Here is a 14,338-nt window from a genome sequence, read left to right on the forward strand (position 1 = left end):
ACAATGTACATTTTTAAAATAAACCATAACCAACAAACTCCTAGCAAAAATGCTGTACTGCACCTGTAAGAGCTCCATGTCGTCAAGATTCTCAGACCCAGGAACGTTTTCCGTTAATATTGCTGACATGACTTTCGCATTCATTTTCGCCATATCCAGTTCGCTGTACAGCTTCCCAATCTGTTCAGTGCAATGGAATGTTATATGTGCAAGTACAGAAAACACCACCTTTTCCACATCTATGGTCCTGCTTGCTCTTTTATCAGATATACGATGGGCCTGAGCAGCACTGCCTTACTCCAGCCTTTACACAGATGATACTCCATGGATAGGATCCTACCAATTTCACGTGAAAAATGTGTCACGGACCGTGAAATAAGCTCTTCCTCCTGAAATCTGATCTCCCCTTTGCTGCTGTGAGCACCCCAGCCCAGGGGCTCCTAGCTGCAAGTCCCGCCGGACTGGGGAGGGACAGGATGTGTTCTTCCTCTGCATGGGCACTCTCAGGGGGAGATCACACCCACCTCAAAATGCCTCCTCCTGCTGCAGGAAGCTCCAGTGCCGGGCTGCAGCCCCAGAGGTTCCTGCAGCTGGAGGAGGCTAGTGGATGTGGGTCTGATCTCCCCCTGTTACTGGGAGTGCCCAAGCCAGGGGCCTCCTAGCTGCAAGTCCCTATTGGGCTGGGGAGGGACGGGACTTGTCCTTCTGCAGGGCTGCTGCAGGGGCGGGGGAGGGAGAGGGGAGAGATCAGACTTTTGGGTTGGGACCCCCATGTTACAACACCATGAAATTTCAGATGTAAACAGCTGAAAATGTGAAATTGACCGATTTTAAAACCCTGGCTGTGAAACTGATCAAAATGGACAGTGAATTTGGTAGGGCCCGATCCACGGACACTAATGGAGTGAGTCCAGTTTTATAGCACTATAAGGCAGCAGGTCTCGAACCTGAGCTCTGTTGAGTGCCGTGCTGCTATTTCTTCCCTTAACAGTTAAGTCCTATTACTATTAAGCAGACAAAACTTTTCATTTATCCACAGGCAGGTGTGGAACCGGCTTGTCCGTTTCTTTCTGACTTTTAAAAATTATTTCTTCGCACTGGTGTCTTGCAAAAGTTTTCTTTACCCTTTCCTTCGGTCTTTGAATTGCTCTCTTCTCTTACTAATTTGCACCACAGTACCCGGATAAGAGCATTAGAAATACACATACTCAAGCAAAGATTTCTACTTTCCAGTTGAGCAGCTCCCTGGCAGTTATGCAATCTCCTTTCCTGGCCTCTACAAAGATCTGGCACATGAGTGTGTGATATTTTCTCACAAAATAAAAACACTACGGTAATGGAACAGGGATTCAGCCCAGGACTGTCAACAAAAGCCTATTCTGCTTGAGCTAATGGAGATTTTCCTTGCAGCAGCCTCTCATATTATATCCTATACAGGCCAGGGAATCATGGTGACCGACACTTAGTCAGCATATTTCAAAAGAAAGGCCATACTGCACCTGTTCAGGAGTCAATGTTATTGTCAGAGCTGGGGGACGAGGCACTGGAATACTTTTCACAGAGGCAGCAGAAGGAGGCGGTGGCTTTTCAGAGGGCCAAGATGAAGCTCGCTGCTATATGATATGAAGAGAGTTTTTGTTTAACCTGGGATTTGACATGGACATCCAGATGACAGCGCTACAAAGCATCATTATCAGACTAGACAACAGCGCATTAGCCTCCTTATAATCAGCGCTGCAACGTTACCAGGGAGGAAGGCTTTGACGGTGTTATCTGAGTTCCTTCTATTCGCTACAGTAAAACCAATAACCATTTTGGAATAAAAATCAGACTTTGGATCCAGGTTTCCATTCAACTGGTTTGTTGGCAAATGAATCCATCAGAGGAAGGAGTGTGAATGGCGAAGCATGAGTTATATGCCTCTGTGACTGGAATAACTGAGATTAGCCCATCTTTGGTGAGAGAATTCTACTATTTCTTTGGAACGGGAATTAACAGGGGTCAGTCCTCAGTGCACAAGAACCCTGCTCTGGGAAAAAGAATTAGGTGTGCCCGGTGACGGCGCCACGCTAGGAAAGCAGAAGCTGTAAGAAGAAAGGGTCTGGGAGAAGGGAAGTAGGCTCTTCTGGATCCCAGAGCTGGAAAGCTCTGGATGCAAGAAGCCTCATGTGCATTTTGGGTTAAACTGAAGGCCTGCATCAGACATTATGCTTAAGTCCTTTCAACCTTAGGCACTCTGAGCCAAATTCTGTATATAGGTCCTGTTCCTGCACTATTGAAGTCATTGGAGCTTTGCCATTGACTTTAGTGGGTGCAGGACCAGAGCTTTAGAAGCCATTCCTTCCCACAGTTACATCTGGGTGGGGAAGAAATAATTACCTAGTAAAAAAAAAACAGCACATAGCCTCGTCTGAACAGCCTTAGTCAAAATACACTGCCCTTCCTGTACGCCACTATTTAATCCTCAGGCCAGACTCATAATAGTTCTGAATCACTTCTGCCTGGGCTGACTAGAGGATTCTAAATCCATAACTGCAACATTCCACCTGATGGTTTCACTCGTCTCAAAAGTCTTGTGAAAGCTCTTCCAGATCACTGGAAATTGGAAGGAACGGATCTAAGAAACTTGCTGCACGCAGAGATGGCATGGACTGCTCAAGCCATATTGACAGAGGGAAACATATTGACATGTTTTCCAGATCCACACAATACCTTTGATCAACTTAAATAGTTAAGACAGTGCCTTTATCCACAAGGTTGCAAATTATTTTGTAGACTGTACAAACAAGTGGATAGAATCTTATATAGTAAAGACCTTTTTTATTAGACATCCCTACCTCTCCCAATTCCAGATTGGAACCAGATAGCGTTCATATTCTGAATCATTGGGTGCTTTCATGCAAATCATATACATTTTGTCTGAGCCTTTCAAAAATGCCTAAGAGATTTGGACACTCAATTGCCATGCATTTTGATGGGAATTGAGTGCCCAAATCTCTTAGCTAGCTTTAAAAAATCCCAGAGATTTATCCTTCCTGTTTGAGACAACGGATCCCCCAAACTGTGATTTTTATAACAAAAGCACTATTATCTAATTTAAAAAATATATATACTCCAGGGCAGAATGCGTGATTGATTTCCTGAGTACGCGAGCAGGATTTTCATGGTTTCAGACATAATAATTAATGACAATCAACACACCTTCTTTGTACATTAACTCTGATTAACAGTAGCAAATGTTGTCCTGACCTTTTGTGTCCCTGGGTTGGCATCAGAGGATGGAAACTGCACTCCTTTCTTTAGCAGTTCCAGGTACACTTCCTTCACTTCACTCACATCCACAGTTCCTTGGAACCCGTAGGCCCAGGTCTGTTTTTGAAAAATCATTGGTGACGGAAACCAAAACGTTTTTATGTTTGAGACCCAGAATTCTTCACTGGGAGAAGCCACATGGCATGAACCTCCATTCCCCAGGTGGCTGCCTCTCTTCCTTTCCTTGTCCACCCACCGACTAGACTCCTTGGAAAATGCAGGATTTCTGCTGGTTGGAGGAATTGGTTCCAAGGCCAAAGATGTCAGTGGGTCAGGGAAGAAAAGAATCTCCTTCTAGAGGGGTTCTTCTACTACACATGCTCCTGAAGCTCTCTACTAGGTAAGTGGCTTCCTCCACATGAGCTACCTGCTCCCTTGGCCTGCACTCTAAGCAGCGGGAACAAGACAGAGAAAGCTTCAAAGCTCCCTTTCACTTTTCTCCTTCAGTGTAGCTGGGGAAGGAACACATCCAGCAGTTAGGGTAGGGGGTATCCAAAGGACCCTTTCCATGCCCCCTTTCTGCTCCTCTCCCTCCACCTCCCACTCCCGGCTGCACTTGCAAAAACAGCAAGTACATCAAAGAACATTTTCACAAAAGGCTCCCACAAATCCCCGTCCAGCACATCACCAGGTTGTATCATTAAATATTTACTATGTATATATCTCTTTATTTACAGTTGACGTACCCTGATAAAGGCCAAGATTATGTCCTGTGTATCAGCTGGCAGATTGTATCTTGGTTGCAAGAGTTTCACCAGCTTGTCCTTGCAGAAGTCTTTCTTCACAACTAAAGACTGGAAGCTGGGGCCACAGTTTTTCATGCACATGTCGAGAAGCTGTACAGAGAAGGGATTTCTATGACACAGTGCTTAAAAATAACTTCCACTCTTTTTTTGCTTTTAAATTCATGCCTGGATGGTATTGTGATGGTCACCTTGGAAAGACGAGATTAGACAGTAGTGTCTGTACAGCATCTAGCACAGTGGGATCCTGTCCATGACTAGTGCTGCTAGGCACAGTCACAATACAAATCATTCATAATAGGAACAGCTATCCCTTTCTTTTTCTCATATCGCCTACAAGCGAAAGGTAATCAAAAACAAAGAGAACAAATTGAAGCGCTCCAATTGTGAGGGCTGTGTGATAGGGATCCTGGAGACCAGAAATAAGGTAGACAAATTACTTTGATTGTCAGAATCATCTTTATGAAATATCTACCTTCCAAAGTAGGCTTTGGATATGCAGCTAGAGCCTCACAGAGATGACAGGTTTCAGAGTAGCAGCCATGTTAGTCTGTATCCGCAAAAGAACAGGAGTACTTGTGGCACCTTAGAGACTAACAAATTTATTTGAGCATAAGCTTTCGTGGGCTACAGCTCACTTCATCGGATGCATAGAGATGACAAATCCTCAAGGCATTGAATGTCACCATACTTGATATTTATCTAACAATTTTCATCCACAGATCTCAATGCTCTTTCAAAGACAGTTGCTCCTCATCCTACAGATGGGGAATCGGAGGCATTAACAGGTCCCACAGCACCCAATCCATTGAAATAAAGCCAATATAAGGTATTTTCATTGACTTGAAGAGAATCCTGCCCATAGAACATCTGTGGGTACAGGCAGGACTAGAACCCAGCTCTCCTGGTTCAAAGTTTTGGAGCCCTAATCCGTTGACTATGGTGCCCCAAGCAGAGAAGAAGAGGGTCTCTCTCTTTACTAAGCCCCACCCAGACAGGAGGGAAAAGTTTAGACCAGTTCATAAGTTAGGTCAATTCTATCAGTATTCTCCCATTACACGCATTGGAAATAGTCCTCAGATTAGAACAAATCTTCTAAGCGGCACCACTGTAGCTGTGGATGGAGCTGAAGTGCATTAAACATGCTTTCCCTGTCCAGCGCAGGCTACACAAAGGGGTGTTAAAACCATTTTAGAAACTCATTTTCTAGCTTGGCGACATAGGGATTTTTCTCTAGCGTGAACAGGGCCTTAAGGGAAGGGAGGTACAAGAGCAGCAGAAAATTTCCCGCAGAAATAAAGTGAGTGTAGAACAAAGAGGCAGACTGCTGTGCGAAAAGCCAAGTAAAAGACAATGACCAGAGCGCCTTAGCTTGACTGATTCCTTTCTTATTTGAAAGGGTACATGAAATAAATGCTGCAGTTTGTGTAAAACATTTTCAACCCCGTGCATGGGGAATGAGGTATGCAACTCCTATTATTAATTCCCCACACCTGAGACTGAACACTCACCCCTCTGAGTAAAACTACTGTAGCTAGTAGGCCAGACCCTCCACTCAATTTACGCCAGTGCCACCCAATTGACTTGAATGAGGTACTCCAGTGTAACTGCAAAGCAAATTTGGCCCAGACCAATTCTGGAGCAATCAAGAATGAGCTACTTTGATACTTATGCTTTCATTAGGATTCGAATGCTCTTATTTACTGTTGAGAGTAGTATCCTACCTCCCTAAGCAGTTCCATTAGAATCAATGGGACATAGTAGTGAAGTAAGGTGCCACTCAGCACCGGTAAGTATTCCAGAGGGTAGGTCTACTCTGCAATTGGGACAGAAGATGTCAGCAAACCTGCCCTAGATTTGCTATTCTTAGTGAGCTAGCTCAGTCAATGTAGGTGCAGCGACATGGGCTTGCAGCCCAAATATGACTAGTATCCCGGGTGAGACTGTATTCGAGCAGCTAGCCCATACCACTGTCCATTCTGTCATGGCTACTCTGCTGTTTTTAGTGAGCTAATTCAATTAAAAGCTAGCCCAGGTAGCCCCCTCCCTGTGCTGCAATCGCACCTCCCGATTGCTGCATTGACACCCCCAGAAACTCACTATTGATAAGGTTTTAATCAAAGCATTAGCAAATGTATTTTCAACTGTCCTGTTAAACTTTCCATAATTAGGGGGTGGGATCAGATGAATTTAGAAGCTGGCACAGTTTCTACACCCCAGGTAAGAGGAGTTCCATGTCAACAGGAAGGGAGTTGGGTGTTTGATTGTGCAATCCAAGCTCACAGATTCACAAACCAAAACCAGAGTCAGGTAATAAAAGGGCATCCCAGCCCTTTGTCAAAAGGCAGCGGCAAAGGCACCATTGTTACAAAACATTAACTGAAGGGGGGGGGGGAAGTGGTAGAAGGAAAGAAAAGTATTTTCCATTGAAAGCCAGATTCTACTCATTAAGTTCAGTGGGACTAATCATGTGAGTAAGGCAACCAGGGTTTGGTCCGCAGAGTTGGAATGAACAGTTTCAGTTTACAGCTGAAGCCTCTAAGCCACAGGATGCCGCTAAGGATCATGGGTGGATATTTTGGCTCCTCATACACCTCACTCAGTAGATACCAGTTTACAGTGTCAGCATTCGCCAAAGTGTCACAGCCTAGGGTCTGTTAATCCATCCCCCGAATGAATGGCCTATGTACATTTATTCGTGTTTTTCCCAGTCTAGTTTTTAATGTCCGAAGTGATCGGGGTTCCACCATTAGCTTTGGAAAGCAAAACCACAGTTCTCCACCTTCTCCAACTTTTTTTCACCTCCCATTGCCTTGTTTGCCCTGCAGTGCAATAGAATGATGTTCAGGGGGTCTCTCTCACACACACTTCTTTTTTTCCATCCCGTAACTTTTCCAAATCCTCAGCTTTGCAAAAAGTTTCAGAGTGGCAAAAGTACAGTTGAAATTCCATAGCTTTGCTCCTTGGTAACTTTTTCCAATGTTATCAAATTTCAAAAGGAAAAATGAAAAAGTGGGGTGGGTGGGGAGAAAACAACCCCAGTCCCAGAACTTACTCAAAATTCAAATTTTTCCCAAAAATATTTTAAGAAAAAAACGCAGAAATCGATTTCTCTCCCCCTCCTGCCCATTTTAAATCCTGCACCATGGAAAAAACTTTTTTTAAAATTATTTATTGTGAAATTATTGTTCCATGTTTTGGTCATCCTTAATACTGCAACCGGAAGCCCCAGTAAGAATTGGGACATTGGTATTTACAAACATAAAAAAAAAGCTAACCAGTTCTAGTAAGCTGAATAGGAGTCATTTTTAAAAACAGAGAGAAAGCATGCAAACAGGTTTGACACATCCACAAATAATACAGAGTCAACTAACAAACACACACTGTTGGCTGCCTGCCTAAAAGTCATAATCCTCCCGGACGTCTGATTGTGAAACTTGCAGTGCCAAGTCTGATCTCTTGCCTTTATTAAAGATACTTTATGAAACTACTACAGGGCCCAGCATGCAAAATCTTCATTCATGTAACTTCGTAAGCAGCAGTTGACTTCAGCAGGCCAGAGCACATGAAACTAAGTCATTTCTGGAATGTTTTTATACACCTGATTGTCACCCATGTTCCTCCAAATCAACAAGCACACAAGGAAAATACATGGAACAGGAACAAGGAAACAGCAATAAAGTAAAAGCCATGCTAAAATGTTAGCATATTGGTAAATGGCAGGTCAACTGAGTTAACTAAGGCCTTGAGCAAAACCTACACCCATGATTAAATTTGTACATGAGCAGCAACATAAAATTCAGTGGAAACACTCAGGTGTGTAAAGTTACTCGTGTGTGTGCTAGTGTCTCCAGTGCAGGATTGGGGCCTACAGGTACGACTCTGCTAGTTCAAGGCAAAACAAGAACTTTCAGCATGTTTTTCTGAGTGCTGTTTATGTTTCTCATAGGAGTAAGCTAAGCTTTGTGTATAAGTCCACTGACATGAGGTGGAGTAAACGAAACCAGATCAAATTACATCTAAAAGAAAGTGGCTCCTTTGTTTGTTCTTTTCTTAACTGAATGTAAAGTAGCCAGCAAAGGGGATTGGATGGCGATTCTCAATGGGTGGAGGGGATGCAAGGTAATTGGCATGAGGGGGACAGATAAGGGGAAGAGCTGGTCAAAACCACCAACGGCTTTTTGCAGGAGAATTTTTAAAAACTTGACATTTGAAAATAATTTTCAAAAACTGAGAAGTGTTTCATATTTTTGTCTCCCCCCCCCCCCCCCAGCCCTCTTTTCCAGGGGCAAAATAGAAAAAGCAGGGTGGGGAGGGGGAAGGATGATTTGTCAAAAAAACCTGAACTATTTCATAAAAAACAAAAATTCTCCACAAAAACTTTTCCTTCAGCCCTTTCCTGTCACAAAATGACAGACAGAAAATATTCAACCAGCTCTTGCACCAAGAGTACGTGGTTTTGGAAGCCAAGAAAGTAACATTGGACATGGCTAGCACTGAGGTATTGCAGGGGAGGTTTTACTGCGGCTGAGGAGAGTGGAAAGCTGAGGCCAGGAGGTACTGGAAGATGGAAAGAAGCCAGCAACAGGGGAAAAGGCACTGGCAGACACAGAAGTATCTGCAGCTTGTAGAAAGAAGACTGAAAGAATAAAGAAGATGAGGAGGAGAGAAAGGGGGATTTGGAGGAAAGAGTAGGGCTTGCCAAATGGAGGAAGGTTGGGAAATTGAGGCAGAGAGAGCTTGGAAGTCCAGAAAAAGATCTGGGACTGAAAGGTTGAAATTGTCTGGCAGGGTGTAGTTGCATGTGAGTAGGGGGGAACAGAGAAGGAGAAGGTAGGAGCTGAAATCCAAGACAGACTATGAGACAGTGCTAGGAGCTCGGGAGCATAGCTGGAACCCTGGAAACGGAGAGATGGCATCATGCTTCTTGGATCTGAAACCTAATGGCCAGTTATTAGCCCTATCTGCAAGCAAATAGAATCCATTTTCAGCAGGTCAGTGTTGTTATTTGGCTCACCAGGAACATGAACATAAGGTCTTTTTTCTACAAGGCTCAACAATAACAGAACCCCAGCTGTATCTGCAAAGCAAATCTCCAGATAAACACTCCCAAAGCTCCAAGCTGTGTTATCAAAGCTCCAGCCTGCACATTCAGTGCAGGGTTAAGGTAAACAAAGGCCTGGAGGAGAAAGCAAGCCTGATACAGAGAGTGCAGTCAGAGCGGAAGCAGAGCATTTCGGCTATGCAAACCTGTGGAGCAAAAAGGTGACTCATCTAAGTAACTGAAGAAGGAGGAGAGCACAAGGGAGTGGAAATGGGACACGCTAACCATGTAACTGATGTGTTTAGATAACTTTAGCTGCATCCCTAACTCACCAGCTGACACTTGGGCACTGCTGGCCATCCTGTAATTTAACAGTGTCAGTCACCTATCTACCACCAGACACACCATACAATACGTAACAGTGCTGATGCTGGTGTGATAAGGGGAAACTTCTGCGTCCAAATAATGGAAACAGTAAAGAAAATGAAATCCTCAGGGAAATCATTTATACCTAAAGACCAGGACAGCTAACAAGGATATAGGGCCTTGAGTTACACTGGGAACTGCACTGGACCTAGTAGTGTAAAGAAGATCAGAATCTGACCCACGATATCAATGCAGAGGAGAGAGGAGAACTGTGTTAACATGCTCCAATAAACCCGCAGATGGGCCCAAACCAAACTGCCCCACAGTTTGGGAAAGTTCAGAGGCAGACTCAAACTCTGTGACTCAGAAAAATCTGTAATAGGACCAAATCCCAACACCCCCAACCCTGGGGCAATTAGATTCAGAGCTGAACTTTGTAGGTCTTACCTCCAAACAAAACAACATCAGTCATTTCTTCACCCTAATTACTTCCTCGCTTGCAATAAAGCATGTTTTTGCAAAACTTATAGCACACATTCCATAATGCGTAACACGCCGTGAGTAATAAGGCTCCCAGATGTGTTATTAGGAGAATTGTCAAGTCAGTTCAGCCTTTGTATAATATTCTAACCCCTGTATCCTTCAGAGACTGGTGGGGTATAATCTATAGGACAGCCAATGGGACACATATGATGACTGTCTTGGACAAGCCTTAAGCGTAGAGGTGATATAGGATTATTATTTATTATTTGTATTACAGTAGCATTTAGGAACTGCAGATCAAGGCTGCATTATACTAGGTGCTGTGCAGACATATAACAAAGACTGCCTCAGAGAGCTCACAACCTATATGTCAATCACACATTGATTTATTTCTTAAAATATGGCCTCCTTCTCAGTATCTAATTAATAGAAGTAGTACAGTTGTACTTACAGACAACGTGAATCTAATCTCCTTATGGTTACAGTTTTTGGAAATCCTTTTCTTTAGTGCTTTTACTGCATCTTTAGGCCTGTGATAACAAGAAATTATGCAGAGAAAGGTACCAATGAAAAATAGGGTGGCTATTTTATAAAAAATTGTCCAAGATCTGAAAATACTGACATGAAATAGGGAGTCAATCAGCTCCCAGTATTACTCTAATTTTATGCTGGTTCACACCAGTGTGATGATTCCACTGATTTCAACAGAGTCACTTTGGTATTAAACTGGAGTAAAGTGGTGGTGAATCGGGGTCATCACTACAAACTGTACTCCAGTGTCTTGTGTAGAAGAATAAACATAATTCCCCAGTGCAGAGTTTCCTCTCTAAAATTATTTTCTCTTATCGTCATGCGAGAGATTTACCTGTGCAACTCTCATTAATATAAAAGCTTAAATGGCCAATGCATCAAAAGCTAACTAGAGCCCATTTTTCAAATGCGTTGGAATTAGAGACCTAATGGGAGTTTTGGCAACACCAGAGGTGTTAGCATCAGTGTCCTGGTTAAATTTCAATCCTGGTAATTGCAGGATGCTTCTAAACAATCCTAGTAATTGCTGTGTGCTGGTAGACAGCCACTGCTTTCTACATATCCATCATGGCATTGTGATTTCATATATTTCCTATATCTGTCTATATACAGCTATGTGGGAGTGACGGGCTGGAATTAGGTGTTAGCTCATTATATATGGAAAATAGTTTTGTTTCTTAACATACTTTGTGTATAATGCACCCAGGTATTACAGTAACTGGTGCCCTGGGATTGCTTGTGATAAACAAAACCAAAATCCTTCTAGCACTATATTAATGCAACCCATCAAAAACTTGGGTTAAGAAAAAAAATCTTACTGGAAAAAACACTCAATGCCAATAAAGCCCTAATTCACTGCTCACCTTTGTAAATACAGTAGCTTGAACGTCCTAATGTATTCCTTCTAAAACTCCACTAAAATCAAGATTTCTCTCTCTTTTTATACCATTGTAAGTTGCGAACATAGTAACTGCCATAGCAGATCAAAAGAGCGGAGAATCTAAGGCTAGGTCTACTCTACACAGCTTTTAGCGACACGGCTGTGCTGCTAAAAGGCAAGCAGCATAGCCGCTCTTTGTCGGCAGGAGAACTTCCACCTCCGATGAGTGGCGTTCGCGTTGTCGGCAGGAGTGCGCTGTTCACACCAGCGCTTGTCATCGACAAAACTTTTGTCTTTCAGGGGGGTGTTTTTTTAACACCTCTGAACAACAAAAGTTTTGTCTTTCACTTGTCGGTATAGACAAAGCCTAAAACAGGAGAAGGGGGATTAGGAAGAAAAATTCCCTTGTAGTTAAGTTATTCCATAATTCCCCACTTCAGGGTTTCTAAAACCTTCCTCTGAGGGTCTGGTCACTATCAGAGCCAGGATCTTGGGCTAGACGGACCCCTCATCTGATTAGGTCTGGCAATTCCTTTGTTCCTAGTATTCTGTCTCAAGCTGTGGCCAGTAGCAGATGCTGAAGAGCAAATCAAAAGATGTTTCAGAATGGATAGTTATGGAATAAACTGCTCACAAGGGAAAGCTGTTTCCTAAAAAAGAGGCACTGTGTAGATACTATACATAAAAAACAATGCTCATCGCTAAACCATCCCCTTGCCAATGGCTGGACATGGAGCTATAGGCAAATAGCTGTAGCCATAAACAAGAGCATGGACTTAGAGCAAGAAATGGAAGTGCATAGGACAGATGACTTTTTTTCAGTCATTATGGCAAAACTATCATCTCAGGACTGAAACCTCTCTGGTAAATAATACCACTAGGGTCTTGTATAGCATTTGTCACCAGTAGATCTCAAAGGACTTTAAAAAGGTCAGGATCATTATCCCATTTTACAGATGGGGAAACTGAGGCACAGAAAAGTGAAGTGACTTGCCCAAGGTTACCCAGCAGGCATTTGGCTAAGCTGGGACTAGAACCTAGTCTTCAGTGTCCTACCCACTAGGTCACACTGCCTCCCAACGGGTCCTAAATACATACCTAGGTACACTAAAATATGTTGGGATACAAAGTGTGACATCACTTGACTTTTCTGATGATAAATTTAATCGAGGCGGGCATCAGAAATATCTAATCAGGAACCCTAATCAAGTTACAAACCCCAAACCATAGTCACGTTGTGGTAGCTAACAGATGTCTCAAATCTTGTAAACTTTGGATTCTCCGCTCTATATAGCAGGAACTGCTACCCTTAATGGTCAAATCTTGACATCTTCATTGATTTCTTACTCAACCAAGACTCCCAGTAACTTAAATGTACCTTTCTCCTGAGAAAAGGCTGAATAAAAACCAACTAAGGGCATCAGGATCCAGTCCCTAGTAATGACTTAATTAGATGTGACCTCAAGCAATTGACATAATGCATATGGAACTAGAAGGAATACTGGCCTACTCTCAAGAAGCTGGTCCTACTTCTGAAGAGCAAAGCGTAACTTTGGCTATTCTTATTAGCCACATAAATGAGAGAGATTTTAGTGTGTGTGTGTGCGCACATCTATCCCACACGTGCAGAAACACACACCCAGGGCTCTTTTAAACAGGAGCAGTTAAATAGGCAATGCAGACATTTTTGAGCTATCTGTTACTCAGGACAGTGACAGTTGTGTCACCTGGTAAATGACTTTCCAAACCAGGCTACGGGAGCATTAGCCTACTTACCCCTCATCCGTTGTGTTAATAATGTCACAGATGTACATAAACTGACCCCACTCCTCAGCGGGCAGCGCCCCAATCGTTGCTCTCTCTGCAAGGAAAAGAGGACTTGCTTCACAAAAAGTCAGAGTTACCTGCAAGACTTTTAAATTACAGGTGGGCGCTGTGACTTTAAGAAACTTCCCCCCGGGAGCCGGCTATTGCTCTGCATCACACACACACTGCAGGGCGATGAGATTGGGAGATCCTAGAACCAGTCAATCCTTTCTTCCAGGCCAAAGTGCTCACCTGGCCTCTTTACTCAGCCGCCTTTAATGGGTGACGTATTAATAAGTTGGATGGCAGAGACCCAGGTCTAACCCCCAGGCTGGCCACACCTGCTGCTGGGGCAAAGCTGTCCCCAGCTGGGAGTGGGGCTGCACTGGGGGGCCATGTGGGAAGACGGGGGGGGGGGGTCGCTGCCTCCTGCTTCTCCTCTGTCCTCTCCCAGGGCGTTGGAGGGGCCCTGGGTTCCTCTCCCCACCCGAGTCACCCCAGATCGCGGCAGAGGTGGGTGGGTCTCCGGTACTCACCGATCAGGTGCCCCACGGCTGTGCTGAAGGGATCTTTCTGGCTTTTCCCAAAAGCCATGCTGCTCCTGCGCTCCCCAGCCCGGGCAAACCCCGCTCCTGCCTTCCCCCCTGGCCCAGCCAAGCGCCCTCTGCCTCCCCGCGGGGAGCTGCGAGCCCCGCCCCGGGGCCTCCCGGCAGCGGCGGGCGAAGGCTGCGGCGGCGGCGGCGGCAGCGGCAGGGAGCCGGCTGCCAGCTCCCCTCCTGCCCTGGTGACTGTTTCCGAGGGAGGAGCTGCCCGGGTCCCGAGCCGGGCAGCGACCGGCGGGAGGCTCATTGCCCCAGCGTCACGTGCTGCCCCCGCAGACCTGCCCGGCCTGGGCTACGAGCCACCGAGAAGGCAACCGACAAATCCACCGCCGCTGCTGCAGCCTCAGGGCATCTGGCCGGGAGCCTGGCAGCTGGGGCGCCTGGAGACGGGGGCTGCTCCCTGGCACAGCCTGAGCTACCCCCCCAGGAGTGAAGAATCACTGGCCTGAGAGACTGGGATGGCTCCCCAGGCAGAGCTCATCTGCCAAAGCTGAGCAGACTGGCTGGCTCTCTGGGACATTTCCTTCCCCAGTGAAGAAGGATGTCACAAGATGTGTTTCCAGCAGAGATC

General features: G+C 44.8%; 1 protein-coding gene across 2 annotated transcripts in view; it reads right to left on the reverse strand.

Moving 5' to 3' along the window:
* TOM1L1 (target of myb1 like 1 membrane trafficking protein) overlaps positions 1-14,338 on the reverse strand; it is an 87,509-nt gene that overhangs the window by 21,153 nt on the left and 52,018 nt on the right. Inside the window, exons 1-7 of one of the 2 annotated variants that reach the window (XM_074971468.1) lie at positions 13,702-13,825; positions 13,136-13,220; positions 10,400-10,478; positions 3,999-4,148; positions 3,250-3,369; positions 1,500-1,613; positions 64-180 (exon numbers count right to left, since the gene is read on the reverse strand). In XM_074971468.1, coding sequence (XP_074827569.1) covers positions 64-180; positions 1,500-1,613; positions 3,250-3,369; positions 3,999-4,148; positions 10,400-10,478; positions 13,136-13,220; positions 13,702-13,759 — 723 coding nt within the window. In that variant the 5' untranslated portion in view covers positions 13,760-13,825. Of the gene's footprint in view, positions 1-63; positions 181-1,499; positions 1,614-3,249; positions 3,370-3,998; positions 4,149-10,399; positions 10,479-13,135; positions 13,221-13,701; positions 13,826-14,338 lie in introns of those variants that run through there. The other variant, XM_074971467.1, reaches the window with a different exon arrangement.

Source organism: Natator depressus, chromosome 14, assembly GCF_965152275.1.
Source record: "Natator depressus isolate rNatDep1 chromosome 14, rNatDep2.hap1, whole genome shotgun sequence".
NCBI lineage: Eukaryota > Metazoa > Chordata > Testudines > Cheloniidae > Natator > Natator depressus.